General features: G+C 52.0%; 1 protein-coding gene across 3 annotated transcripts in view; it reads right to left on the reverse strand.

Annotated features, from left to right (window-relative positions):
* Window positions 1-14555: 14555 nt before the first annotated feature.
* LOC103111301 (cytochrome b5) overlaps window positions 14556-27863 on the reverse strand; it is a 39366-nt gene continuing 26058 nt past the window's right edge. Inside the window, exons 2-5 of one of the 3 annotated variants that reach the window (XM_007520578.3) lie at window positions 26918-27046; window positions 26203-26232; window positions 20187-20221; window positions 14556-14836 (exon numbers count right to left, since the gene is read on the reverse strand). In XM_007520578.3, coding sequence (XP_007520640.1) covers window positions 14755-14836; window positions 20187-20221; window positions 26203-26232; window positions 26918-27046 — 276 coding nt within the window. In that variant the 3' untranslated portion in view covers window positions 14556-14754. Of the gene's footprint in view, window positions 14837-20186; window positions 20222-20381; window positions 20445-23124; window positions 23248-26202; window positions 26233-26917; window positions 27047-27863 lie in introns of those variants that run through there. The other 2 variants (XM_060174052.1, XM_060174051.1) reach the window with 2 other exon arrangements.

The raw sequence follows: 27863 nt of genomic DNA on the forward strand, positions 1-27863 counted from the left end.
AAAAGTTTGCCTTTTAAAGTCAACTGCCCCTTGAACTATAAAAATAAATAAATAAATAAATAGATAAAAACAAGGGGGGGAACCTTTGCCTAGAATTCAATATACTACTGTATCCAATTGGCTAGAATTTTGTTCAGTATTTTAGCATCTATGTTCATTAGAGATACTGGTCTGTAATTTTCTTTTTGTTGTTGTTGTATCCCTGCCTGCTTTTGGGATCAGGGTTATGTTGGCTTTATAGAAGCTGGAAGAGCGGGCTGGGCAGTAGTCAGCAGGTCAAGCATACATGGCATGAAGCACAAGGACCAGCATTTGGATCCCATTTCGAGCCCCTGGCTTCCCACTTGCAGGGCGGCCACTGCACAAGTGATGAAGCAGGTCTGCAGGTGTCTGTCTTTCTCTCCCCCTCTGTCTCTCCTCCTCTCTCTATTTCTCTCTGTACTAGCTAACAATGACAGCACTGGTAACAACAACAAGGGCAACAAAATGGGGAAAATGGCATCCAGGAGCAGTGGATTCATAATGCAGAATCTGGGAGTATTCCTATTTGTGTTTTCAATCTTTTTTTTTAATATTTTTTATATTTATTTATTCCCTTTTGTTGTTCTTGTTGTTTTATTGTTGTAGTTATTATTGAAAAGTACTGGATGCATTGGATCGACCTTCCCGTGGTGCATCCCGTGAGTACCCATTCATTGGGGAAACTGACGACCCTTCCTAGCCAACTGAATCGACATGGATCCCAGTCACTTTCAAAGCCAGCAACAAGCAGCTCCTGATAGCTTTCAACCTGATGCTGTTGACTGGCTACGGAAGAAGGGCAAACGCTAGAAGAAGAAGATTGAAAGGTGCTGAGAGAGGGACCTCATAACATACTGTATAAAATGCCTGGATTGATGTGTGTCTAAGTAAGGTAATTAAAGGGTTCACAGTTGTGGAAATTGACAGTTGTTTCAATATTATTTTAATCCTTGAGTTGGAGCTCAGTGGTTTAAGAGCCTCGTTTGTTCTTTTTCTTCCCTGTAGGCTATGGGAGCCTGAAAGTTTTTAAACTATAAGTAGGCTTCTTAGCTTAATCACTGACTCCTGACCAAGATATAAAGCAGGGTGGGGCAGAGATAATCCAGTGGTTATGCCAAGAGACTCTCAGAGCCCCACTGCTAGGCCACCAAGGTACAGATCTTCTCCTGAGTTTCCTCATTAGTTCTCTGTCCCCTGGTGTCAGCACAGGGCCTCCCCCCCTGCTGCTCCAGATTCTGAGGGAAGTAACAACGGAGACTCACAGTTGCATTTGGTGAGTATCAGGGGAGTCCTCTCCTCCCTTCAGCCGTCTTTTTGTTGGTGAACAGACTGGAGGTGGTATCTCAGCTGATAAACTGCAGAACTATTACCAGCCACTTAATCTCTCCCTAGGCTCCTCTCTGTCCACGAGCCACACGTGTCTGCACTCACCAGTGATTTGGTGGGTTCCTGACGTCGTTCTAGTCCTGTCTTGTTGCGGTCCCAGGTGGTCTCCTTTGGTATTCCTAGTTGAACCAGGAGAGCAGAGAAACACAGCTGCTGCTGCTCCGTAGCCCCGCCTCCACAAAAGAGTGATTTTAAAGCATCATGGAGTTATTTGAGGCAAATCTCTGTGTGTTAAGGGGCCAGGTATGTGGGCCCAGGTGGTGGTGCACCCAGTTAAGCGCGTAAAATACTAAGCCCAAGGAACCAGCCAGGATCTAAGCTCGAGACCCAGCTCCCCACCTACAGAGAGACACGCCTTACAAGTGGTGATGCAGGGCTGCAGATGTCTGTATTTCTCTCTCCCTCTCTATCTCCCACTCCCCTCTCAATTTCTCTCTGTCCTATCCAATACAATGGAATAAAATGGATGCCAGGAGCAGTGGATTCATAGTGTCGGCACCAAGCCCCAGCTTAACACTGGAGGGGGAAAAAAAAGGCAAGGAGGTACACAGTATGTGATTCTACTTGCCAGTCAAAATCAGAACTGTAGGAAAGATCCCCCAATGTCCCGTCTGGTTGTGCTTTGGCTTTACGAAGGGAACATAAAGCTTAGATGTGTTTAGAGCTTGGATGTCCTTAGTGGGGATGCAACTGACCTGCTCAGGAGCTCAGTGCTGAGTCTCTGACCAGGTGGGGCAGAACCCCTGGGGGAGAGGGGTTTCCCTCCAGGGTGTCTCTCCGTCTCCAGGGCCACTGGGACAAGGTGCAGCACTTGCCAGTGTGATGCCCGAGGGGACAGTCCCGTGGCAGGACAGTTCCTCACAGCGGCCACCAGATGGTGGGACAGCCCCAGACAGGCTGCTGCTGGGTCCGGGCGGGGGGGGGGGGGGGGAACAATCGCTGGGCCCCAGGAGTGGGGGCTGGGGGGGTTGGGGAGCGGGTGTGCAGTGCTGAGAGGCAAAGTGTGGAGACCGGGCACTCGTGCATGGGGTTTAGTGCGCGTTACCACATGCAAGGCCTTGGGTCCGAGCTTCTGGTTCCCACCTGCGGGGGGGACGCTTCTCAAATGGTGAAGCAGGTCTACAGGCGTCTCTCTCTTTCTCTCCCTGTTTCCTTCACTTCCTCTCTAAGTCACATGAACAACTATTATTACTGCCAGGTGACTTTCCTTTCTCCTCTTCCCTCTCGGGTGAAAGTAACAGTACCTGGCTTCCTCTGGTGTTTTCCAGATTCGCTTCCCTTTCAGTGATGGTAGAATGCCAAGACTCCCGGTCACAAATGTTCAGGGTCCTGCTGGAATTGGGACTCAGAGCTCTCTGGTCGACTTCCCCTGACATTTCTCCCCCTCTGGGAGTCTGGACCCAGATTCTTTATGGGGAGCAGAAGGTGGGAGCTCTGGCTTCTGTCATTGTTTCTCCGCTGGACATGGGTGCTGGCAGGTGGATCCACACCCCCCAGCTGGCCCTGGTTTTTGACTGTCATTATTTTAAAGTGAATTTCATTGGCTTGGCCTTGGTCTGTGATAGCTCAGATTTCTGGAGTGGGGTTCCCCATCGCCTCTACACCTGCCTCTGCCTGGCTGCACCCCCACCCCCAGCAAGGCCCAGGGCCCAGGTGTACTGGACCTGGAGTTTATACAAGGAGTATTTCTGGCTTCTCTCCCAGAACAAAGGGCACTGGAGTCGAGAGGCCGATCGATAAGAGGCTGGAGATACAGGAGTGGAAGAGGTATCGACTGAACCCCCGTGACCCTGCTCTCTGAAAGAAGCTGCCACGACCTGGACCCCTCCCAACACACACGCACACACACACACACACACACACATGCACACACGCACATGCACACACGCACACGGACACGCATAAACACAGGGACGGCGCTGAAAGCCAGCCCCTGGCACCCAGCATTTAGGTGGGCTTCTCCTCCCACCTGGCTTTGACACAGGCATTCAGTGAGGAGGTGGACTGGTGTGTTTTCAGGGACTCCCGTGGGGAGGGGGGATCCTGTGGCATCTCTCCTCACTATCCTGTGTACAAAAGCAATACAGTGAACCCCATTCCCAGTCAGGGGCAGCGTGGGCCTCGGGGGGCTCACACCCCAGAGATTTCCTTTTCTATATTTATTTTCATTTTGTATTTATGATGAATCGTGGCTGACAAGGTTTTACAATGACCGGGTGTAGTTCCAAAGCACACCCACCACCAGAGTTCCCTGTCCTCACCGCCTCCCAGAAATCACCGTGAGTGTTCTCACAAGTCTTGGACAGTTAGCTTGCTGCTGCTGCTGCTCCTTCATCTCCTCCCCTTTCTCCTCCCCCTCCTCCTCTTCTTCTCCTTTCTTCTCCTCCTCTTCCTCTTCTCCTTCTCTTCTTCCTCCTCTTTTTCTCCTTCTTCTCTTCCTCCTCCTCCTCCTCCTCCTCCTCCTTCTTTTTCTTCGCAAATTTTTGTATTCTAGTTCTCTGGATCCTATATAAATGAAACCATCCTGTAGTTGTCTTTCATGTCTTTACTTATTTTGTTAAGCACAGTCATCTGAGAAAGCATATTACTGTATAAAACAAGAGCCAAGCACAGCCAGAGGAGAGCCCCCCCCCACACACACACACACAGGGCTTCCCCATGTTTTTGTTTTTAGTGCAGCACCAGGGAATGGATCAAGGCTTCTCACCTCCCTGCTAGTGTTGAGTCAACTCTCTGGTCCAGTATTCTGATTCTATATTCTTCTTTCTCCTTTTGGTAGAGACAGAGAGAAATTGGGAAGGAAGGGGAAAACAGAGAGGGAGAGAGGGTGCTGGGCCTCAGCACACCTGGATAAGCACATACGTTCCCATGACAGGCACTGGAGTTTAGGCCCCCACTCCCTGCCTACATGGCTGCAGGTGTCTGTCTGTCTCTCTCTCCCCTCCCCCTCTCAATGTCTCCCTGTCCTTTCAAATACACACACACACACACACACACACATAGAGAGAGAGAGAGAGAGAGGGAGAGAGAGAGAGGGAGACCTGTAGCCTTGCTTCACTGCTTGTGAAGTTCCCACTGCAGGTAGGAACCAGGGTCTTGAGCCTGGCACGTGCTCGACCAGGTGTGCCGCTGCCCAGCCCTGATTCTCCTCTGTTCTTAGCTGGAGGGGCACTGTGGTACCTCCCACCATCCACGAAGCAGCCCTGGCACTACCCACGGTGCTCCATGAGCCAAGCCTGCCCTGGAGTCACGGAGCCACCTCCCGGGGCCTCACACCCATTCACATCTCATCCACCTCCTCTTCTCCCTACCCAATTTTGGGCAGGCAGATTTCTGTTTTTCTTTTCTTTTCAATTTATAAAAAGGAAACACTAACAAAACTGTAGGCTAAGAGGGGCACAACTCCACACAATTCCCACCACCAGACCTCTCTGTATCCCACCCCCTCCCCTGATAGTTTTCCCATTCTCTATCCCTCTGGGAGCATGGACCCAGGGTCTCTGTGGGATGCAGAAGGTGGAAGGTCTGGCTTCTGTAATTGCTTCCCCACTGAACAGGGCAGGCAGATTTCTAAGTGAATTGGTAACGTTCTTCAATATGCACCTTTCACAGCTCAAGACAATACCATCAGCGTATGTAACAAAGGCAGGAGAGCTCACTGGGTATTGGCCTATCAAACAGTCTGATGAATTCTCAGGTAAGTACAACATCAACGGGCAGAGCCCAGCCCGTGCCCGCTGACCCGAGATCAAACCAGACCTGGCTTCTGATGCTTTGTTCACCTAAGGGTCTAAATAAACAACGCCCACAGACCACACTGGACGTGCCCTGGCAGAGTCATTTAGGGGCCAGGAGGTGACTACATGTGAGGCCTGGGTTCAGGTCCCAGCTCACAGCAACATGGATGGTGGGGCTGTGCTATGGTGTCTTTCCTTGTCTTCCTCCTGGTTATTCTTTCTCTCTCTCTCTCTCTCTCATTTTTTATTGGATAGGAACAGAGTGAGAGATACAGAGGGAAAGAGACAGAGAGACACCTGCAGCCCTGCTTCACTCCTCATGAAGGTTTCCTCCTGCAGGTGGGGACAGGGTTTGTGTATTGTAATGTGTGTTCAACCAGGTGCGCCACCACCTGCCACAACTCTCTCTCTCTGTGTCTATCTGTCTCTCTCTTCTCTCCTCCTCTCTCCATATCTGTATATACAAAAAGATTTCGGCTCAGAAACTCTGCAGTACTATCCATGGTCAGGGAGCTGGGTCCATTCCCACTGATACGTAAGTAAATAAACAAATGGAAACTAGAATATTCATTCTATCCCTGACAGTCCTCCCTCCTTCAATTCCATTTGCTAGTTGAGGAAACAGGGCCTTAGAGAACTCTCCAGAATCCAGTTGCAGCTGACTGCGAGCTTGCACGAGGAGTGTTAGGCAGATCATTCGGTGACCTAGTGAGTCACAAGCCCGGTGGTAACATGGGTCTAGAAGGAAAGGGACACATTCCTGGGGGGCACCCATGGGTGACAAAAGTGCAAAGCAGGGGACGGAGGGAAGAGGCCAGGCAGGCTGTGTCCCACAGGCAGGCACCCCAGAATTGTGACAGGGTTGGTTGAACCCCGGTCAGTTATGCCCTTGTAGCCTTATAATCCTGCAGACTATTCTGCGATCCCTAATAAAAATAAGCCAGTACAAACATCACACCGGGAGGCTGCGAAACTGGCTTAATGGCCAAGTGCAGACTTGCATGTGGTGGTGATGTTGATGATGGCGGTGGTGATATTCACCCCCTTCTAGCTGCAGCACCTGCTGGGTGCTCAACCTGGAGATGCAGAATAGGTAGCTGCTGTCTCAGCCCCCCAGGAAGCAAGCATCTGACAGAAAGCACTCTTGAAGGAGGACCAGCAGGTGCAAAGGCCCTGGGGCAGCAGACGGGTGCTGGTGGGTATGCTGGGGCTACCAATGCACGTGCTTCTCCCAACACCCCACCGAGAGTCTGTGCTTCCCAGCCAACATGGGGGGGGGGGGCGGTGTCAAACCTGGCAATGGCTGAGACTCAGCAGCCTGACGTACAGGGAGAGCCCAGGCCTCGGCCATCTGGCTTCCTTGCAGGGTCTGGTGTCAGGATGGAGACGTGAGCTTGTGGCTTCTGCCGGGCTCTGCCCCCAGGGATCCAGGGAAGTCTGCCTGCTCACACCTCTCTGACCCCCACACCAAGGGGCCAGCCCCTGTGACTGTGAGACACCTTCCTAGCCGAGGCTTGGGGAGGAAGGTTGCCGGCATGTCAGTGTCGGGGTCCCCTCTGAATGTGGGTTTTTCCTGAAGGGGGGTTGGGGGGTCTGGCTCCCCAGAAGTGAGACCCAATCTCACAAGACTGTGAGATTACAGTGTATAGTTCACACCACACTACACCAACCAACATTCTGTGTCTCTCCCACTTCCCAAAGACAACTACCAGATTCTCATATAAAGTATTAGGAACAGCTTGCTTGTTTCTGTGTTTTCTCTCCCTCTCTCTCTCTCTCTCCATATATATATACTTTTTTTTTATAAGTCTATGTGAATCAGTCCTCTGGATTCTACATATAAGTGAAACCATCTGGTAGTTGTCTTTCATCTCTCTTTTTTAAAATTTTTATTTATAAAAAGGAAACACTGACAAAACTATAGGATAAGAGGGGAACAACTCCACACAATTTCCACCACCCAATCTCCGTATCCCACCCCCTCCCCTGATAACTTTCCTATTCTTTATGCCTCTGGGAGCATGGACCCAGGGTCATTGTGGGATGCAGAAGGTGGAAGGTCTGGCTTCTGTAATTGCTCCCCAGCTGAACATGGGTGTTGACAGGTGGATCCATACTCTCAGCCTGCCTCTCTCTTTCCCTAGTGGGGCAGGGCTCTGGGGAAGCAGAGCTCCAGGACACATTGGTGGGGTCGTCTGCCCAGGAAAGTCCAGTTGGCATCATGGTAGCATCTGGAACCTGGTGGCTGAGAAAAGAGTTAACATATATAGCCTAACATATTGTTGACTAATAATGAACCTAAAGGCCAGAATAGTTCAGATGAAGAGTTGGGGTCTCTGTTTTGAAGATAACTAGTAGGCCTATTTTAGTTATATTCCAAAGGGCCCATGATTATACTAGTTTTTTCCTGAGTCTGACATCTGATATGCAGGTGGACCCAAGTTGTTGTGTGGGGAGATGATGTCATGTCTGGAAAAAGGACCAGAAACCTGGATCAGGGAAGAGAGTAGCTCCCTAATATGGGAAAGGTGTATAAATATAGTTGATTGCAAACCCCATTGTCTTTCATCTTTTTACTTGTTAAGCTTCTTTTTTACTGAAAGATGGAAGAGGAACTGAAAACCATTGCCAGTCATCTCCTGATTGTAGCATTCCTAGATTCTAGCATTTCCTTCCTTTCTCTTTATTTTCTCACTTATTTATTTATATTGCCACCAGGGTTGTCACTAGGGCTTGGTGCTGGTGCTATGAGTCCACTGTTTTCAGTAGCCATATTTTCCTGTTTTTTTTTTCCTTCTCTTTCTATGAAACTTGATAGGACAGAGAGGAATGGAGAGGGGAGGGGAGGATATAGAAGGATCAAAAAAGATAGACACCTGCAGACCTGCTTCACCACTAATGAAGCCCCACCCCCACCCCACAGGTAGGGAGCAGGGACTCAAACCCAAGTCCTTGCCCACGGTGAAATGTGCAATGAGCCGGATGTGCCCCCGCCTGACCTGAGTTCTAGCCCCTGCTCTCGTATGGTGCTCACCCTCAGCCAACCTCTCCTCTTCACACTCGCTGGTGAACGCTCTCGAAAGCCTTCCGGATGGCCTTCTCTGTCTTTATGGGAACCTCTCTCCAGGTACACCACATTTTTCTGGGTTGTGTAATATTCACTCAGGGCATGTTGCTGTAATCACAGGAGCAGCCTGGAAACAAACTCAGGCAACACTCACACACCTGGCTGTCCCGGCAGGGCTGGGCGGGAAGGCAGGCCGCACTTAGTTAAGGCCTGGTGTCTTGGGGACACCGGCTGGCATTTTTTTCTTTCTTTTTTATTTTTACAGCCTCCACTGTTATCGCTAGAGCTTGATGCTAGCATTACAAATCCGCAGTTCCTGGTGGCCGTGTTTCCTTTCTTCTTTCCCTTTCTTTATCATAGAAACTGACAAAGAATAAGCTGTCTTCTGTACCCAGTGAGGAGAGACACACAGTGACAGGGACACCAAACACACCTGGAATGGGGAGAACAGCACCATCCAGTTATGGGTGAACTGTCTCTCTGAACATCTTTTGAGTCTTAAAAATATATATATATTGTGGTCCGGGAGGTGGCGCATTGGATAAAACATTGGTCTCTCAAGCATGAGGTGCTGAGTTCAATCCCCGGCAGCATATGTACCAGAGTGGTCTGGTTCTTTCTCTCCCTCCTATTCCTCTCATTAATAAATAAATAAAATATTTAAATATATATATATATTGCATAGAGACAGAGAGAAATCAATAGGGAAGGGGGAGACAGAGAGAGACACCTGCGGCCCTGCTTCACTGCTCATGAGGCCCCTCTGCAGGTGGGCAGCTGTGGCAGACAAGACCCACGCACGAGGGCCCCAGGTTTGATCCCTGGCACCACTAACAGCCCAGGTTGAGTGGTGCTCTGGTCCAAAGCAGACAATGGGGGAAAACGGAGCAAACAAAGCCAAGAGCGTTGGGGCAAAGCTATCTGTCTATCCCAGGACTGTGCCAAAGGAACTTGGTGTTCTCCAAGAGAGAAAGACAAAGCATCAGGACCGCAAACTGGCTCACCTGGGCAGGGAATGTGCTGCTTCACGAGAATCTCAGCTTTACCTTGAGGCCCTTTAAACCAAATCTCCTGGGACTTCTGTGAGCGGCTCAGAACTTGGGGGCAAATCATGACCTCAAGGGAGAGAAAATAATTGCTTCACTATTATGTCTTTGGTTCATTTGTTCATCACCTGGGGCTCCACCACCCCAGGGTGACTTTTTTACATGGAGAGATAGAGACAGAAACACGCACACACATAAGTACACACACGCATAAACACACACACACACACACACACACACATAGCAAGGGGGGAGAGAGAAGAGAGGGAGACCCCAATGTGGGGATGGGAACACAGATCTTTGGTGACAGGAATGGTGAGAAAGTATATTCATAATGAGGAAAAAAATAGAAAGGACGAAAAAGAGAGGGAGAAAGGAGGAAAGACACAGAGAGCTGAGAGATGTTATACATGTACTAACAACTGTATTTATTGCAAGCCATTAATCCACCTAATTAGAAAAAAAAGGAAAACACTCAGCTGTTTGTAACAGATATTTCAGGGGGATAAACATGATATCCATTATATTCTACTTTTTTTTTTTTCCTCCAGGGTCATTGCTGGGCTCGGTGCCTGCACCATGAATCCACCGCTCCTGGAGGCCATTTTTCCCCCTTTGTGTTGCCCTAGTTGTTGCAGCCTCGTTGCGGTTATTATTGCCATTGTTGACGTTGCTTTTGTTGTTGGATAGGACAGAGAGAAATGGAGAGAGGAGGGGAAGACAGAGAGAGAGGGGAGAGAAAGATAAGACACCTGCAGACCTGCTTCACCGCCCGTGAAGCGACTCCCCTGCAGGTGGGGAGCCGGGGGCTCGAACCGGGATCCTTACGCCGGTCCCTGCGCTTTGCGCCACCTGCGCTTAACCCACTGCGCCACTGCCCGACTCCCTATATTCTACTTTTTAAGAGATAGTCCTAATTTCCAGGTGTGGCCATGCAGTAAGGATGAGCAGAACAGACTCCCTCCCCAAACAACAAATATCTGCAACTATTGAACTTAACAAACCTCATGAACTACAACTGAGACACCCGCAGAAGTCCTGAAGCCTCAGCCACCAAGTCACAGGTGCCACTGTGACACCATCCTGACCTCCCTGGGCAGATGCCCTCACCCATGTGTTCTGGAGCCTCCCCTCCCCAGAGCCCTGCCCCACTAGGGACAGACAGACACAGGCTGGGGGTGTGGATCCACCTGCCAACACTCATGTCCAGAGGAGAAGCAATGACAGAAGCCAGAACTCCCACCTTCTGCTCCCCATAGAGAATTTGGGTCCAGGCTCCCAGAGGGATAAAGAACAGGGAAGCTTCCAATGGAGGGGAGGGGACAGGGAGCTCTGGTGGTGGGAACTGTGTGGAATTATAACCCTCTTGCCATTATATCTCTTACAAACTCTATAGTCAATAATAAAAAATAAATATAAAATAAGACACAGAGAGAGCGGCCCCAGTACTGAAGCTTCCTTCATCTTGGTAGGGCTAGGTTCTCAAACCCGTGCGGGTGCTCAAAGGCAAACAGGGGAGCCCGTTGGCCGGCCCAGAGCACCGAATGTCCGTCACAGTGGTCGACGCGGCTCGGTGCCCTTCCACAGCAGCAGCCCTGAGTGCTGAGCGGCCTGTTCCCAGGACAGCTTCACCAGGGCCATTCTGCCCGCGTCAAGTCAAGCAGCTCTGGTTACAGGGAGGCTTTTGGGGGCCGGGCTTGCTGCCAAGCCTGCTCAGCAACCTGGCAGCTCCCGGAGATAAGGAGCAGCTAGCCCGGGCCCCAGCACTCTGCCCTGACCTCCCAGCTCCCCACTGCTCCCGGTTGATAACCTTTCCACCTCCCCAGCAGGGTTCAAGATGGAGGCACGCACGTGCCTTGCAGGGTGTCGCCGGCCCAGAGGCTGCAGACTCCAGGGCCTGTTCCCACCATCTGTCTCTCACCCGCTAGTCAACAGCTAAGCCCGTGTTGCAGACCAGGCTCTGATACAGCCACGTGGAGTCAGCCTTCTCCTTCTGACACGCGACCCTCAACGCTCTGTACCCCTCCAGGAGGCAGGGCCTCCACCCTGGGTCTTGGGGGCCACTTCTGGGGCTTGGAGGCAAGAGGAAACCAGATGGGAATGGGGATTAAAACGAGATGGGAGCGAGGAGGCCAGCTAAGGGGGTGTCACTTATGAGCCAAACACCCTCTTGTGTGCCGGGAATCTGAGCAGGCCATCTGAGCAGGCTCAATGGGTTCAGCATGGGACAGAAATGACAGGCCTGGGCCAAAGACCTGGGGATGGGGTGAAGTGGGGGAGTCAGAGAGCCCTGGGAATGGGGGGGGGGGTGGGAGCTGGAGAGATAGCACAACTTTTTTTTGCAAAAAAAAAAAAAGTCTTTCCTGCCTAAGGCACCAAAGCTCCCAGCTTCAGTCCCTAGCACTACCGTAAGTCAGAACTGAGCAGGTCTCGGGGGGAAAAAAATAACAAATAAATCCTGCTAGCAGCAGAGATGATTCTGAGGCTGGAAGTAAGGTGCGCCCTGGGGGCAGGAAGGGGGAATTGGGGCTTTGCAGAGAGTAATCTGTCTCTTAAAAAAAAAATTACGGGGCCACGCAGTGGCACATCTGGTTAAGCGCACACACTGCAGTGCACAAGGACCTAGGTTCAAGCCCCTGGCTCCCACCTGCAGGGGAAAAGCTTCATGAGTTGTGAAGTAGAGCTGCAGGTGTCTCTATCCCCCCTCACCATTTAATTTCTGTCTGTATCCGATAATAAAATATTTTGTTTTTTCAATTTATTTATTTTAGTGAGGACACACACACACACACACCAGAGCACTGCTCAGCTGTGTGACGGTGATGCTGGATATTGAACCTGGGACTTCAGAGTCTCAGGTATGAAAGTGTTTTTGCAGAACCATTTTGCTATCTCCCCAGCCCTTTTATTTTCTAGGACAGAGAGAAATTGAGAAAGGGACAGGTGACTGAGGAAACAGACACCTGCAGTATTTGCTTCACTGCTCGTGAAGCTTTCCCCCTGCAGGTGGGGAGCAGGGGCTTGAACCTGGGTCCTTAGCATGGGAGGGAATCTGTTTCTTACACTGACTGGTTGGCTGACTGAACAAGCCCACTGGGGCATGACTCCACAGGTCCTGACAGACTTGCCCCCCCCCATATAATTTCAGACAAAGAGAGAGAGGACTCCACACCCCCAGCCTGTCTCTGTCTTTCCCTAGTGGGGCAGGGCTCTGGGGAGGGGAAGCTCCAGGACACACGGGAGGAATCCTAGTAGCATCTACAACTTGGAGGCTGATAGGAAGCTGGGCAACGTGCTCTGTGGCGTCCTGCCTTCCTGCCCACATTCTGCCTCTGGCTCCACTTTGTAGCCACCCCCACCCCAGCATCTCAGCCCCTGGGCCACAACCAGCTGACACAGGAGCGAAAAAGCGAGAGTCCTCCATCCCCCACGCCCAGCACAGCAGGCCAAGCTCAGGGGCCAGCGGTGCCCCTTGCCTGGCTGCTGATAACGTGAACTGATGTCGCCACCAGGTGTGACACCATGTCCTCCCGCGGCAGAGCCCCGACCCTGATAGGGAGCAAACCGGCGTGTGCCCTGAGATAAGACAGCGAAGGGAGCCGAGGGGACCAGGGAGTGGTGTCCCCACCAAGAAGTTCCCACAGGGCTGATGTCAGGGACCTTGAACTCCGAACATCCCGATGACGACACCCAGTTCTGCCTGTTGCCCCCTGCCACCTGCTTCCTGTGTGTGTGTGTGGGGGGGGGATGCTCAGCAGGCCAGGGGTGCTGGGGTGCGAGCCCGAGTCCATCCTCATGTGGGGGTGATGCTCTGGTTGTCAGTCAGTGATTGATGAATAAACAGGCTTGGGAGCTAGCCCGGCCTGTTAGAGCACTCTAGAGTTGCCTGCCTGAGACCAGAGAGATCCTGGGTTCAATCCCCAGCACGACCAAATGTCAGAGCAGTCATGTCCTCTCTCACGAAATAAATACATCTCTAAAAATGTCTCCTTGTCACCTCCAGTGCCATCTGCTTGGTTCCCAGAGGACACAGAATCATTTTTGATTGCAGAGTAGTATTCCGTGTGGGGGGGGTCTATATCCCATAACTCCTTCATCCAGCCATCGTTGAGGGGCACTCATCTGCTTCTCTGACTTGTGAATGATGAACAGAGGTACCTATGCCCCTTCGGTTGAACGCACACACGTCACCATGCACGAGAACCCAGGTTCAAATCCCCCGCCCCCATTTGTAGGGGGAGCTTCATAAGTGGTAGAGCAGTGCTGCAGGTGTCTCTTTCCCTTACCCGTCTCTATTTCTTTTAAAATTTTTTTAAAATTTATTTTCCCTTTTGTTGCCCTTGTTTTATTGTTATTGCTGTTGTTGGATAGGACAGAGAGAAATGGAGAGAGGAGGGGAAGACAGAGAGGGGGAGAGAAAGACAGACACCTGCAGACCTGCTTCACCGCCTGTGAAGCGACTCCCCTGCAGGTGGGGAGCCAGGGGTTTGAACCGGGATCCTTACGCCAGTCCTTGTGCTTCACGACACGTACGTTTAACCTGCTGCACTACCTACTGCCTGACTCCCCCGGTAAATGTTTCTAACTGAAACACAGAAACTCATAAGTAAGAGGGTGTAAGTGACTCTCTTTCATACCTGGGTCCCCACAGCCATCCTGGCCTGAGTTGGCTCTTACTGGGATATTCCTACTCTAGTGCCCTGGTGCACCAACATCACTGTCTTTATTTATTGTAAAATCTTGGTTTATTTATTGGATAGAGACAGCCAGAAATCAAGAGGGAAGGAGACAGAGAGGGAGAGAGACACCTGCAATACTGCTTCCCCACTCACAAAGCTCTCCCCCTGCGGGCGGGGACCAAAGGCTCAAACCCGATTCCTTGTGTATGGTGACATGTGTGCTCAACCAGGTGTGCCACCACCCGGCCCCATTTCTTTTCTTTTTCTAATGCCCAACACTGGGGAGTGAACTCAAGCCTCTGAGCATGCCTGGCACTGCTCCCAGGTCCAAACACCTCCAAGTTTTATCGGGAGATAAAGCGAAGGGGGAGAGGGGACGACACTGAAGCCTGCCGCCACCCTCCACATGGTCCCTGGACTTTGCACACGCTGAGGCCCGCGCGCTACTGAATGAGCCCCTTGGCCCGGATGGGTTTTCCTTAACAGGAGAGTTGTAAGCAGACAGGAAGCAGAGCAGGCATGGAGCACCTGCAGACACGGGGACTCTGTGGGACCCGACAGTGGGCCACCCCGAGCCCCCAGAGGCTCTCGGTGGCGGAGAAGGCACGTGCGCGCACGGTGGAGTTCTCTGAAATCCAGGTATATTTGCAGGTGATCACCCTACAACAAGCGGGTCACGGGTGCCAAGACACCAGGATACACATCAGTGATTATGAAGGCACTCTCGGGGCTGGGGAGGGGGCACGGCGTGTCCTTGGCAGGTGGCTCCTGGCGGAGGTGACTCCTAGGGGCCAGGTCTCCCTGTGGGGCAGCTGCTGCTAGTCCTCTGCCGTGTAGATGCGATACATCAGGGCCACGGCCAGCGCCGAGATGGCGGGGATCACCCAGTTGGTCCACCAGCTGGAAGACAAGAATGGACAGTGAGGGGGGGGGATGCCTCACCTCCCTGGCGGGCGGGCGCTGTGACCTCGCTGATCTGAGGCCGCTCGAGCAATGCAGGCACGGCCCCCGCAGGACCCCACTCGAAGCCCCCCCACCGCACCCCCCAGGGCCACCACAGTGCAGCAACAGCACCTGTCACCCAGCCGGGGGCGTGTGACTGAAGTGAGAGGGCACCCCCTGCAGGCCACTACTCCCAAGTTCACTGCAGTGGCTTTCTTTCCTCCTGTCGGGCCGAGGGGCTCATTCAATGGTGTGCGGGCCTCAGTGCGTGCAAAGTCCAGGGACCATGTGGAGGGTGGCAGCAGGCTTCAGTGTCCCCCCCCCCACCCCCGCTTTCTTTCTATTTGGGTCAGTGATTAGGAATAAGTTATGGGAGATGTGCTGTGTGGAATATTACTCTGCAGTCAAAACAGATGAGATTGTGTCCCTGGGGACAAAGTGGATGAACTGGAGGCGATGATGCTTCGTGAAATAAGTAGAAACGAAAGACAGCTGCCAGGTGATGGTTTCACTCGCAGAGAATGAATGCACGTGAACTTGAGGGAAAAAACCAACCAAACAAGCCAAAAAAAAAAAAAAAGCCAGTAAGCTGTTTCTAAGACCTGTGAGAACTCTGGTAGTGGGTGTGGGGTGGAACGAGGCCCTGTCATCTTATAATCCACTATTCATCACAGATTTAAAAAAGAGAGAGAGAGAGAAAGGAAACAAAACAGCTACTTTGGTGTGTTCCAGAGAACACCCGAGGGAGTCAGGAGCCCTTCCTCTTATCTGAGAAGGAAGAGGAGAAAGGAAGTACACCCAGAAGGTGAAACAGGTGGAGGTGTGGCTCAGAGATTAGATGTGAGGGGCAGGGAAGCGCATAAAGGTTCTGCAGAGACTCTAGGCCTGAGGCTCCCGAGCCCTAAATTCAATTCCCTGCAGTACCATAGTGGGAGGAGGGTTGACTGACAAACCCTCAGAGGAGCAGTGTGTGTGTGTGTGTGAGTGTGAGTGTGTGTGTGAGTGTATGAGTGTGTGAGTGTGTGTGTATGAGTGTGAGTGTGAGTGTATGAGTGTGAGTGTGTGTGTGAATGAGTGTGTGTGTATAAGTGTGTGTGAGTGTATGAGTGTGTGAGTGTGTGTGTGTGCGTGTGAGTGTGTGTGAGTGTGTGAGTGTATGAGTGTGTGAGTGTATGAGTGTGTGTGTGAGTGTGTGTGTGTATGTGTGTGTGAGTGTGTATGAGTGTGTGTGTGAGTGTGTGTGTGTGTTTGAGTGTGTGTGAGGGTGTGAGTGTGTATGCGTGTGTGTGTGAGTGTGAGTGTGAGGGTGTGTGTGTGTGTGTGTGTGTGTGTGGTGGGGGAGGGCCTTAGCCGTAGACTAAAAATCACTAATCTGAGAATAAGCCAGTATTTCCCGAGGCTTCAGAGACGCCCTGACTAGAGACACTCAGACAGAGACTTACTGTGATCAAGGGGCAACACACTGGATGTCTCCTCCACCTTGAAGGTCATTTGTGCCCTGACATTTTGCTCCTCAAATGTGTTTACCTCAAGGCATCTTTGATCTTCCTTTTCTGATGTGAGGCGTCATCTTACCAAGAAATACTGTGCCCGGAGTTCTGATCAGGGTTGTACACCCGACACTGTCCCATCTCAGGAAGTGGGTGTGTCCCTCCAGCATCCCCCGATCAACTGTCTGGGGACTCAAAACTCATTTCCTCTCAACCCCGAGCCGTGTCAGATCTCAGGGTCCTGGCACTGGGCTAAGGCTCCTTGCCTGCAAATTAGCCAGACCCTATTATCTTGTAAATCGCTATTAAATCACTAACAAAAATGGATTTAAAAAAAACTGGTGTGTGTGTGTGTACGCACAAGCAGAGCTGGGTATGTGCCTTGCTGTGCAATAACCCAGATACCCCACGGGAGGTGTTCTGTCACTGGGGGAAGTTCTGGTACTGGTACTGTGGTATCTCCCTCTTTATCTAAACTAAAAACAATTGTCCCAGAAGTAATGAAATTCCGCATGCATGAGGCTCAGGCTCCGGGGGAAAGGGAACCTTGGGGGTCAGTAATAAGGCACTTACTCCTCATGGACTGTGAGCCCTGGGCTCCATCCCCAGTGCCAAGAAGTGAAAACGGAGAATTCTAAACAGCGCCTGCACACGCCCTGCTGTGCATGAGGCCTGGGGCTGGAGTCCTGGTACCACATGGGAGTACCATGCAGGTACCGAGGGACGTCCATGGATGGTGGAGCAGTGCTGTTGCATCTCTCATCTCTGACTCAAGAAGATCAGTAAGAATGATAAAATTGGGGGTCGGGCGGTAGCGCAGTGGGTTAAGCGCACGTGGCACAGAGCACAAGGACCGGCCTAAGGATCCCGGTTCGAGCCCCCAGCTCCCCACCTGCAGGGGAGTCGCTTCACAGGCGGTGAAGCAGGTCTGCAGGTGTCTGTCTTTCTCTCCCCCTCTCTGCCTTCCCCTCCTCTCTCCATTTCTCTCTGTCCTATCCAACAACGAACAACATCAACAATGGCAATAATAATAATAACCACAATGAGGCTACAACAACAAGGGCAACAAAAGGGGGAGAAAATGGCCTCCAGGAGCGGTGGATTCACGGTGCAGGCACCGAGCCCAGCAATAACCCTGGAGGGAAATAAAATGATCAAATTGTCACTGCATGAAGACCCGTAGCCCTGGCTCCCCACTTGGGAGGGTCCTGAGCAGGCTGCTGGCCAAGGGCAGCTCCCAGACCCTGGGCTGTGAAGTTGAGCTGGGGGGGGGGGGGGTAGGGGCAGGGCCCCGGGGCAACTGAGAGGGATGCCAGCTCTGTGCTCTACAGCCTGGGATTCTGCCTGGAAAAACTCATTTACAGCCTGTGAGGAGCAGAACTGAAGCAGGAAGACCAGGAGACAACTCCTCAGACAGAGCATGCAGACCATGTCCGCGGCCCTGGGTTCAATCCCCAGCACCACGCACCCAGCACTGGGGAACTCCATCAGTGCAGCTGTGCTGTGACATCTCTCTCCCCACCAACCCCTCTCTGTCCTCTTTGTCTTCCTTTCAGAAAAATAATGAAAACCTTTTTTTACCCAGTCACCTGCTGCAGTGCGACGGGATGTGTTCACTCATGTGGAGGCTAGAGAACCGAGCATATGAATGTGAAAACAAAAAGTCAACCTACTTTCAAGACTGTGGGAGAACTAAAGAGGTCTCTGTGGAGGTGGGGACACAGAGCTTTGGTGATGGGAGTGATGGAAAAAAATAATAAATAAATAAGAAAAATAGTGGTCCGGGAGGCGGCACAGTGCATAAAGCATCGAATTCTCAAGCATGAGGTCCGGAATTCAATCCCCTGCAGCACATGTACCAGAATGATGCCTGGTTCTCTCTCTCCTCCTTCCTCATGAATTAATAAATAAATTCTTTTAAAAAAATAAAGAGGGAGTCGGGCGGTGGCGCAGTGGGTTAAGCGCATGTGGCGCAAAGCGCAGGGACCGGCGTAAGGATCCCGATTCGAGACCCCGGCTCCCCACCTGCAGGGGAGTCGCTTCACGGGCAGTGAAGCAGGTCTGCAGGTGTCTGTCTTTCTCTCCCCTCTCTCTCTGTCTTCCCCTCCTCTCTCCATTTCTCTCTGTCCTATCCAACAACAAAGCAACGTCAACAATGGCAAAAATGACCTCAACGAGGCTGCAACAACTAGGGCAACAAAAAGGGGGAAAAATGGCCTCCAGGAGCGGTGGATTCATGGTGCAGGCACCGAGCCCAGCAATGACCCTGGAGGAAAAAAAAAAAAATTAAAAAAAAATTAAAAAAAATTAAAAAAAAAATAAAGAAAATGAAACAAGTGGGCCAGGGAGAGTACATGGCGGTGTCTTACACCCGGGCACTCATTCTCTGGCATCACATCTAAAACAGAAGCAAACCCAAGGCCCAGTACTTCAGTGGTGCCTCCTAGTTACAGATCGAAAAGACACTGGCTTCATATTCACCAGGAGACTTTGGGAGCCATGAAAATCCAGCTGAGAGGTCACATCGGAGAAAGACGGGGGGAGATTCCATTTGGCTGTGAGCCTGCAACTCCTGAGGCAGTCGGGATCCAGGCCTGGGCGTCAGGGGGTGGCCAGAGCTGGGCACACTGTCCATACAGATGCCCGGTCACCAGCTCAGCCCTCGGGACTGTGCACAGTACCGCCCACTCAGAGGCAAGTCCTGCCTCGAGATCGAGACTGCGAAGATCACTAATGCAAACTCCCATCTTGGCAGGGTTCTCGGGTTCCATTTGGAAGGGAATGGATTGAAAGGGGAGGGGAGGGGAGGGGCAGCGGGCAGGCAGGGAAGGTTCCAGAACCCCTAACAGACTTGGGGAACATTTCAGCCAGAAGGGTGAACTGATACCGGCAGGAAGGTGATCTGATAAGTGGTTTTTTTTTTGTTTGTTTGTTTAAGGAATTTTTTTCCTTTCCTGTTTTGATAGAGATCAGATAGCAACTGACGATCCTTCCTAGCCGACTAAATCCACATGGATCCCAGTCACTTTCAAAGCCAGCAACAAGCAGCTCCTGACAGCTTTCAACCTGACGCTGTTGACAGGCTACGGAAGAAGGGCAAACGCTAGAAGAAGAAGAAGATAGCAACTGAGAGGGATGGGGAGAGAGAGACAGACACCTGCAGCCCTCCTTCACCGCTCACAAAGCTTCCCCCGCGGGTGGGGACCGGGGAAGTGGGACTCAAACCTGGCTCCTTGCCAGGAAGTGGTGACATGTGAGCTCAGTCAGGTGCACCAGTGCTTGGCTTCGCGATTTGGTTCTGAACTTGGGTTCGAAAACCAAGCCCGAGAGCCACCGTGTAAGTGGATCAGTGCACTGCGTCCCTGTGGTTTGTGAACCAAGATGAAGACAAGGAGTCCCAGGGCCCCCGCATTTCAGGCTTCAAGGTCAGGGTCAGGGTCTACAGAAGCCAGGGAAGCCTAGTGGTCACTGCGGTTACACAGACGACCATATGCCGAGGAAGGTGGTGGTGGGAGGTTCATCTGAAGGTGGACAGGCCATGGGGCAGGGGACAGGAGACCCAACAAGCACCCTGACCTGCCTAAACGGGAGGAGCTGGGGTCATTCCGGAGTGAGCATGTCTGACGATTTAGGAGAGAACCCTGAGTCTGGGCCCAGAGTGGAGATGATCACTGGGCTAGCCACAAAGGGGGGGGGGGTGGGGCATGCTCTAAGAGGGACCCAGGCATGACAGAGGTGCTCAGATGAGGAGAGAACTCTGACCCCATGCCTCTCCACTCCCCAGTCCCAGGACCCCTTACAAGGGAAGGAGCACACACCTGGAATTTGAGTCCAGCGTCGTGATCAGAGTCTCCTGAAACAGAGGCAAAGGGAAGGAAGTTAGACAGCTATCCCGAAACCTGGTCCGTGGGCTAAGAGCCTGCTCTCACACACATCCCGTTCAGTGCTCCCATCCACGAGTACTGAGAGGCAGAACAGCCTCTTCACTCCTTATGCCTTGTCTCACGGCTTTCTCGGAAGATGCTGAGTCACAAGGTGCAGCGTCCGGTGCACGACAGACGTGTGGGGACTTGCCCCTGCAAAGTGCACAGAGGAGGGTCAGATCCACACCTCCGCACCGCCCATCACGGGCTTCGACGGGCAGCTGACTCCAAACCAACCAGCACCGGTGGTTCCATCTGGATCTTACGTGAACTGACGGCGGCCCCAAACTACATTCCCAAGCATGTCGAACAGCAAGGAAGAACAAGGAGGGAGCCAGGCGGGGTGGCGCACATGGTTGAGCGCTCACATTACAGTGTGCGAGGACCCAGGTTCAAGCCCCCTGGTCCCCGCCTGCAGGCGGAAAGCTTCACGAGTGGCGAAGCAGGGCTGCAGGTGTCTCTTTGTTTTTTTCCCTCTTTATCTCCCCCTCCTTTCTCAATTTCCTACTGTCTCTCTCCAATAATAAGTAGTAGTTTCAAATATAAATATATAAAGAACAAAGGGCCAGAGAGGAGCTCACCAGGGAAGGCCCCTGCCTTGTCATGCGTGTGACCTGGGGTAAAGTCCCAGCACCACATGGGAGGTTCTAAGGCAGTGGGAGAAGCTCTAGTGCTCTGGCATGGCTCCCTTTCTCTGTGGGAGACCTCCCTGGCCTTCTAGACTCTAACAGGCAGTTCGAAGATCCTGGTCTTGTCTCTGAGACTGTTGATTCAAGAAGCCTCCACTGCAGATGTGCCATGAGCAGGCATCTTCTGTGGTGATGGAGGGATGCACCTGTCAGCATTTTCTTTTTTTTTTTTTCTCCCTTTATTCTTTTTTTAATTTGTTATTGGATAGAGACAGAGAGAAATTGAGAGAGAAGGGGGAGATGGGGGAGACAGAGAGGAAGAGAGACAGAGAGACGCCTGCAGACCTGCGTCACCACCAGGGGCTCGAACTGGGATCCTTACGCCGGTCCTTGCGCTTTGCACCACGTGAACTTAACCCGCTGCACTACCGCCCGGCTCCCACCTGTCAGCATTTTCTCCTTAGCAGCACCACAGCAGGAAACTGTGAGGGCTGAGAGGGGCAGGGAGCTTTGGAAGCAAAATTCAGGGGCTGGGCAGTGGCACACCTGGTTAGGCGCGCCTACATATTACCATGTGCAAGGACCCTGGGTTTGAGTCCCGGCTCTCCACCTGCAAGGGGGACACTTCACAAGCAGTGAAGCAGGTCTGCAGGTCTCTCTCCCTCCCTCCCTTCCTATCTATCTATCTCTCCCTCCCCTCACACTTTCTCTGTCCTATCCAATAAAATAGAGAAAAATGGGGGGAGGATGGCTATTGGAAGTGGTAAATTTGTTAAAATAAAGGAAGAAAAATAGTAATAATAATAAAATGAACGAATGAAAATATCCCCCAAACAGCTAAGGTCCCGTGAATCTCCCACTTCCTGGGATTGCACACATGTTAAGCATTAGTTCTTTAAGATTCCACACCAGCAAAGGCGTTAGTGGCACAAGGTAGGGCAGCGAGGCAGCGGTAAGCAGGTCAGCCACACCCCAGAGGGGAGCAGCAGCGGTCTGCAAAGCTGAGCCACACTCGCAGGGGCAGGGGAGGGAACCCCAGAGAGCCAGAGCTGTCACAACGCCCACCAACCTTGAGACACGGCCTTTAAGATGCCTGACACGGTAGAGGGAGAAACTTTAGACATTCACACAGACAGCCATACACTTGTTCAAACTCATTTCTAGTCCTTTAAGGAAAATGTTTTCATTTCATTCTTTTTTTTTTTAAGTAGCACAGGGCACCCTGACAGTCTTTTATGGCCTAGGCATTGGCAAAGTTCCTAACTGCAATAATACCAAGTTTCAAACTCAGCGTGCCCCAATCGAATTACCAAGGATTACTAGAAACCGCCAAGTACACAAAGGTAGCATTCAGGTATAAGAAGAGAGGTACGATCAGTTCTGAGACGGAAACACAATAGCTGGGGGGGGGGGGTGCTGAGGATGCCACACTGGGTGGTGAACCCCGAAATGCCCAACAGAAGCCGAGGTGGCGGGGCCAGAAGGACACACCTGTTACAGCACACACGTTACCACACACAAGAACCTGGGTTCAAGCCTCGAGGTGTTTCTCCTTCTCTTTCTCTCTCTTTTTCCATCTCCCTGTCTCCTCTCAACTTCTCTATGTTCTATCAAATAACCAAGGGAGGGGGGAATAAAAAAATAATGAAAGGGTTGGGGAGACAGCATAATGGTTCCGCAAAAAGACTCTGATGCCTGAAGTTCTGAGGTCCCAGGTTCAAACCCAGCACCACCATCAGCCAGAGCTGAGCAGGGCTCTGGGAGATTAAAAAAAAAAAAAAAAGGAGGAGGAGGAGGAGGAAGAGGAGAAAGAGGGAGAAGCAGCAGCTGGTGGGGTCAGTGAATTCCCTGTGCAGGAATCAAGCCCCAGAGATAACCCTGGTAGCAATAAACAAGAAACAAATGTAATTAAAAACTGGCCGAGGAAGATGCCTTGCTATGAGCGCCAGCCTGCAGCTATGTCTCTGGCCAGGCTGCATGGAGGAGGCCTGAGGGTTCAAGCAACCCCAGGTGGCCCTTGAGCACTGGGGGTGAGAAAGATGTGCAGAGGGGCCTGGACTGGACCCCCGTGTGTCTCACACACACCTGTCAGCCACAAACGGGGACCAGATACCCTGATGGAGAGGGTCTCCACGTCTAGCTCTCAAGAACATGAACCGTCTCCTGTGTGAGCTCCTCTGACTTGGTGTGGCCCGCTGCGGGAAGGTTTTCCTCAAATCCTAGTCATGGTCTCTCACTCGAAAATGCAGGGGCAGGTGGTGGTGCACCTGGTTAAGTGAACATGTTGCCATGCACAAGGACCTGGGTCTGAGTCCCCTGCTCCTCTCCTGCAGGGAGAAAGCTTCGTGAGAGGTGAAGCAGGTCTGCAGGTGTCTCTTTTTCTCTTCCTCTCTCCCCTCCTTTCCCCTCTCAATTTCTGTCTTATCCAATAAAAAAGGGGAAAAAAAAAGGCTGCTGGAAGCGGTGGGTTCATAGCACTGTCACTGAGCCCCAGCAATAACTCTGGAGGAAAAAAAAAAAGAAAAGAAAAAGAAAAAAAGAAGAAGAATTAGGGCCGGGTGGTGACACACTTGGTTGAGTGCACATGTTACAATGTGCAAGGACCGGGGTTCAAGCCCCCAGCTCCCACCTGCAGGGGAAACCTTTGTGAGTGGTGCAGCAGGGCTTCAGGTGTCTCTATCTCTCTCCCTCTCTATTTCCCCCTCTCTCTCTATTTCTGGCTGTCTCTATCCAATAAATAAATAAAGATAATAAGAAAACTGAAAAAAAAAAAAAAGGGAAGGAAGGAAGGGAGGAAGGGAGAAAGAGAAGCACTCTAAGAGGCTGCATGGCTTGGAGGCCTGCAGCTGCCAAGCCTGGGATGGGGCCAGCTGTGGTTCTCTGACCTTGAGGAAGGTCAGAGCTTGGAACAAAGTCTGAATGAGACTCCCTTCCTCCCTGAGAGGCTGTCCCCACAGGGATAGAGGCAGAGCCACGGCTCTGACAACAGCCACCCAAAGAAAAGGTACTGTCCTCAGTTATGTCCAGGCAGAGGCTGGATGAGGGTGGGTGGGGGGAATGGACAGACGGACACACTTGCTGAATTAAACGTGCACAATCACGATGTCCGCAAAGATCTCAGATATGGTGACACTGAGCTCCCCTCAGGCAGCTCGAGCCAGCCACTGCATTTTATCACGCAGATCCAAGGTTCAGAGCAGAGAGGACAGTCATCAGGGCCAGGGGCCAAGTGAGAGAGGGAGTGGGCAAGGTCCTGGCTCTGGTCCCCCCAGGCGTGGGAGCAGAGGCCAGCTCCTGAGAGCCGAAGGGAGGAGACAACTGGGACAGAAGGCAGCTGTGGGGGAGCTGGGCTCAGCCAGAGCTCTGGCTGCTGCCTTCAGCCTGGGAGCGAGGCTCCCAGCTTCTGGGGCTCCGCTAAAGAGCCTTATCCGGTCACTGGCATGAGCTGGGCGGTCTACACCCCAGTCATGAACACAGGGGTCACCTAGCAGCCAGCACTGCACGCATCAGAGAACTCCAGGGCTCCAAAGGGCAGCCTCTCCCCCAAGGGAGCAAAAGTCACACACACTGACTGACTGACATGAGGATTCTCGCAGCAGGGTGGTGACTGAACCGCCAAAGTCCATCCTTTATCTTCTTGCTGCTCCGCCCACAGCAAGGTTTTGGAAAGGGAAAGGAAGGGCTCAGAGCACAGTCACTGTGCACGGCACAGCATTTCACAAGACTTTTCCTGTGTTCTGGGGCTCTGGGGGTGGACACAGCCTTTCACTGATCTGATCTGTTGGAGCTAAAAAGTGAAGGGTTGGGAGTCAGGCAGTAGCGTAGCGGGTTAAGCGCACGTGGCGCAAAGCACAAGGATCCCGGTTCGAGCCCCCGGCTCCCCACCTGCAGGGGAGTCGCTTCACAGGCGGTGAAGCAGGTCTGCAGGTGTCTGTCTTTCTCTCCCCCTCTCTGTCTTCCCCTGCTCTCTCCATTTCTCTCTGTCCTATCTAACAATGACGACATCAACAACAACAATAATAAAACAAGGGCAACAAAAGGGAAAATAAATAAATGAATAAAAAAAAAAAAAGTGAAGGGTTTATGAGCCACAGCAGAGCTCCCCTGCCATCTATCCCCGAATCCCACTCAGAACCCAAGATGTCCTCTCTCTCTACATATATGTATGATATATATGACAGCCATTTTTTCCATTTTATTGCATAGGGCAGAGAGCAATTGAGAGGGGAGGGAGGGAGGAAGAGGGAGAGAGAGAGAGACCTGCAGACCTGCATCACTACTTGTGAAGCTTCCCTCTACAGATGGGGAGCTGGGACTCAAACCTGGGTCCTTGCGCTGGTCCATGCACTTCCTACTACTTAGCTCGGTGTGCCACTGCCTGGCCCTCGCTGCTGTGCTCTCTCTAATGGGTTCAAGCACCCAAGGCCAGGTGAAAAAATTGCACAACTGTTTTGACTCACGGCAAAGTCCTTTAATCACAGGCCAGCAACCATTTTGTACTTTTAAAAAAATCTATTTTACTTATTTACTGCATAGAGACAGACCTCAATAGGGGAGAGGGAGAGAGAGAGAGAAAAAAAAAAAGAGACACCTGCTCACCACTTCTGAAGCTTCTCCCCTGCAGGAGAAGACCAGGGGCTTGAACCCGGGTCCTTGCACATTGCAGCGTGCATGCTCTATCAGGTGCGCCACCACCCAGACCCCTAGCCTGTGCTTTCTAGCAGCACACGGGCCATCGTTTCTTACTCTGGAATCATGTCCACATACAAGGGGGATGCTCAGTCATGCCGAGAGGCTTGGCAGGCAGAATGTAAAATGGCTAGAAGGGGTTTCCTGCCCCTGGGAGGTGTGCATTACAAAGTGATCTAGTTCACATTAAATCCGTGCAGCAGATACTGACTGAACTGCTTCGGGAGACACAGAGAGGAAAAAGATGGGGTGTGCGAGGCTTACAGAGCTAGGCGCCCAATCAGATCTTCCGGTCTCTAAAAGTCAGGCCTGTGCCAGAGCCTTGAGGGTGGGGAGCCCAGCGCCCCTTTCAGAGACGCCGCCTGACAGTTACGGTGAGGACACTGTTAGTGCCGAAAGTCTCACACGCAAGCTGCCTGAACAAGGCAGAATGGCTGGTCTGTGGGCAAAATCAGTCTGCTGAGTCCACAGATGACACACCCACTCCCTAGAAAGCTTGGCCCTCGGCCCCCCCCCAGCAACCCGCCTGATGAGATCGAAGCACCGTCAGGAGCCCTCCTCCAGCCAGCGAGACCTCCAATGCCCACACTCACCGAAGGCTTGGCGATCTTTGACCTGTCGTCCTGCGAGACAAAGAGAAAAAATAAATAAACTAAAGCACGTGAGGGAAGGAAGGGGAAAAGCGCTTACAAAACACCCCAATGGCAAAGCACTCCTTATAAGTAGGAATTTACACACGCAAAGTGCGGCTGCTGAATGGTTAGCGCTCGGGATTCTTCTGTCTAAAATCTAAAAAGACCAGAGAGACAGAGAGAGAGAGAAGAACCTGCTCTGGCAGAGGTGGTGGCAGGGGTTGACCCTGTGGCCATGGGGACTCCAGGTATGCAGGGCTGGGGTCCTGTCACTACTCTGGCTGCCACTCTTTCAAAAGCTCATTGTTGGGAGCTAGGTGGTGGCGCATCTGGCTACCCGCACCTAGTGCTATGTGCAAGGACCCGGGTTCAATGCCCTGCTCCCCACCTGCAGGGAGGAAGCTTCACAAGCAGCGACGGTCTGCAGGTTCTCTTTCTGCTCGGTCCCTCTCTATCTGCCTCTCCTCCCTCAATTTCCCTCTGTCTCTACTGAATCAAAATCGAAGGGGGAAGGGAGCGTGGACTCTAGTGCTAGCACCAAGCCCAGCAATAACTCTGGAGGCGATAAAATCCTAGCAGTAATTAGAGATATACCTGAGGAAGGTACATCTGAGAGGCTCTGGGTAACAGACCAAGTGCCGCCCCCCACGCGCAGCCTGCTGCCCTGAGCACTCACGGGGTGAAGCTCCCCGATGATGTAGGTCTTGGACAGCTCTCTGGCATCTGTGGAGTGGCCCACATCCTCAAAGTTCTCGGTGGCATCACCTCCAGCTTGCTCCCGCAGGACTTCTTCCCCACCAGGATGCTGCTCACGACAGGCAGACAGACAGACAGACACAAAAGGTTACTATCAGGCCAGGGAGGTGGTTCAGCAGGCAGGGTGCATGCCTTCCGAGCAGGAGGCTCTGAGGCCCTTCCTGGAAGCACCATGGATGGTGGGAGATGCAGTGATGTCTCTGTCTCTGGCGAACTGTACATGATGGAGTCACGGGGCCAAGGTAGCCTGGGCCGAAGCAGGCGCACGGAGCCCTGGGCTTGTTCACGCACGTCTGATGAATGCGTCTTCCAGGCAGGTGCGTTAAGAGGAAGAGGCTGTTTTTATTTAACCGATGAAGTGTTGGTATGCATGAGACTCCTTCTGTTTCATTTGGTTTAAATCCCCCCTGCCTAACACTATTCTATTTACATAACCACTGTTAACAAGTTCCACCCTCCCTCCAGGGCATTTGTGGTTCAGTGATAGGATTCTCGCCTAATCTGCCCCCTCTTTGTCACACCCTGATCCCTTCTTTGTCACACCCTGATTTTCACCAGTCACTTTTCTCTCCACCCTCTCTATGTCACATCCTGTTTCCACCCTATTTGGCAAGTATATATAAAGACAGCATTGTGAGTTGTACTTTACCTTGAGTTTAGCTTAGCTCGTCTTAGATTGTGCTGCGTCCTGCATGAATAAAGATACTGCCTACAGCTCAACCATGAGTCCCTGGTCATCTGTTACCCGCCCGTGAAGCCAGCCGGGTGAAAACAACATAACCCGTCGAAAACAACAACGAAGGTACCCCCAAAAGCCAGAGGTGGCACTGTGTGAGCCTAAAGTCCTTTGGGATGGCCTTCCCTCC

The sequence above is a fragment of the Erinaceus europaeus genome, chromosome 15 (genome assembly GCF_950295315.1).
Source record: "Erinaceus europaeus chromosome 15, mEriEur2.1, whole genome shotgun sequence".
Classification (NCBI taxonomy): domain Eukaryota; kingdom Metazoa; phylum Chordata; class Mammalia; order Eulipotyphla; family Erinaceidae; genus Erinaceus; species Erinaceus europaeus.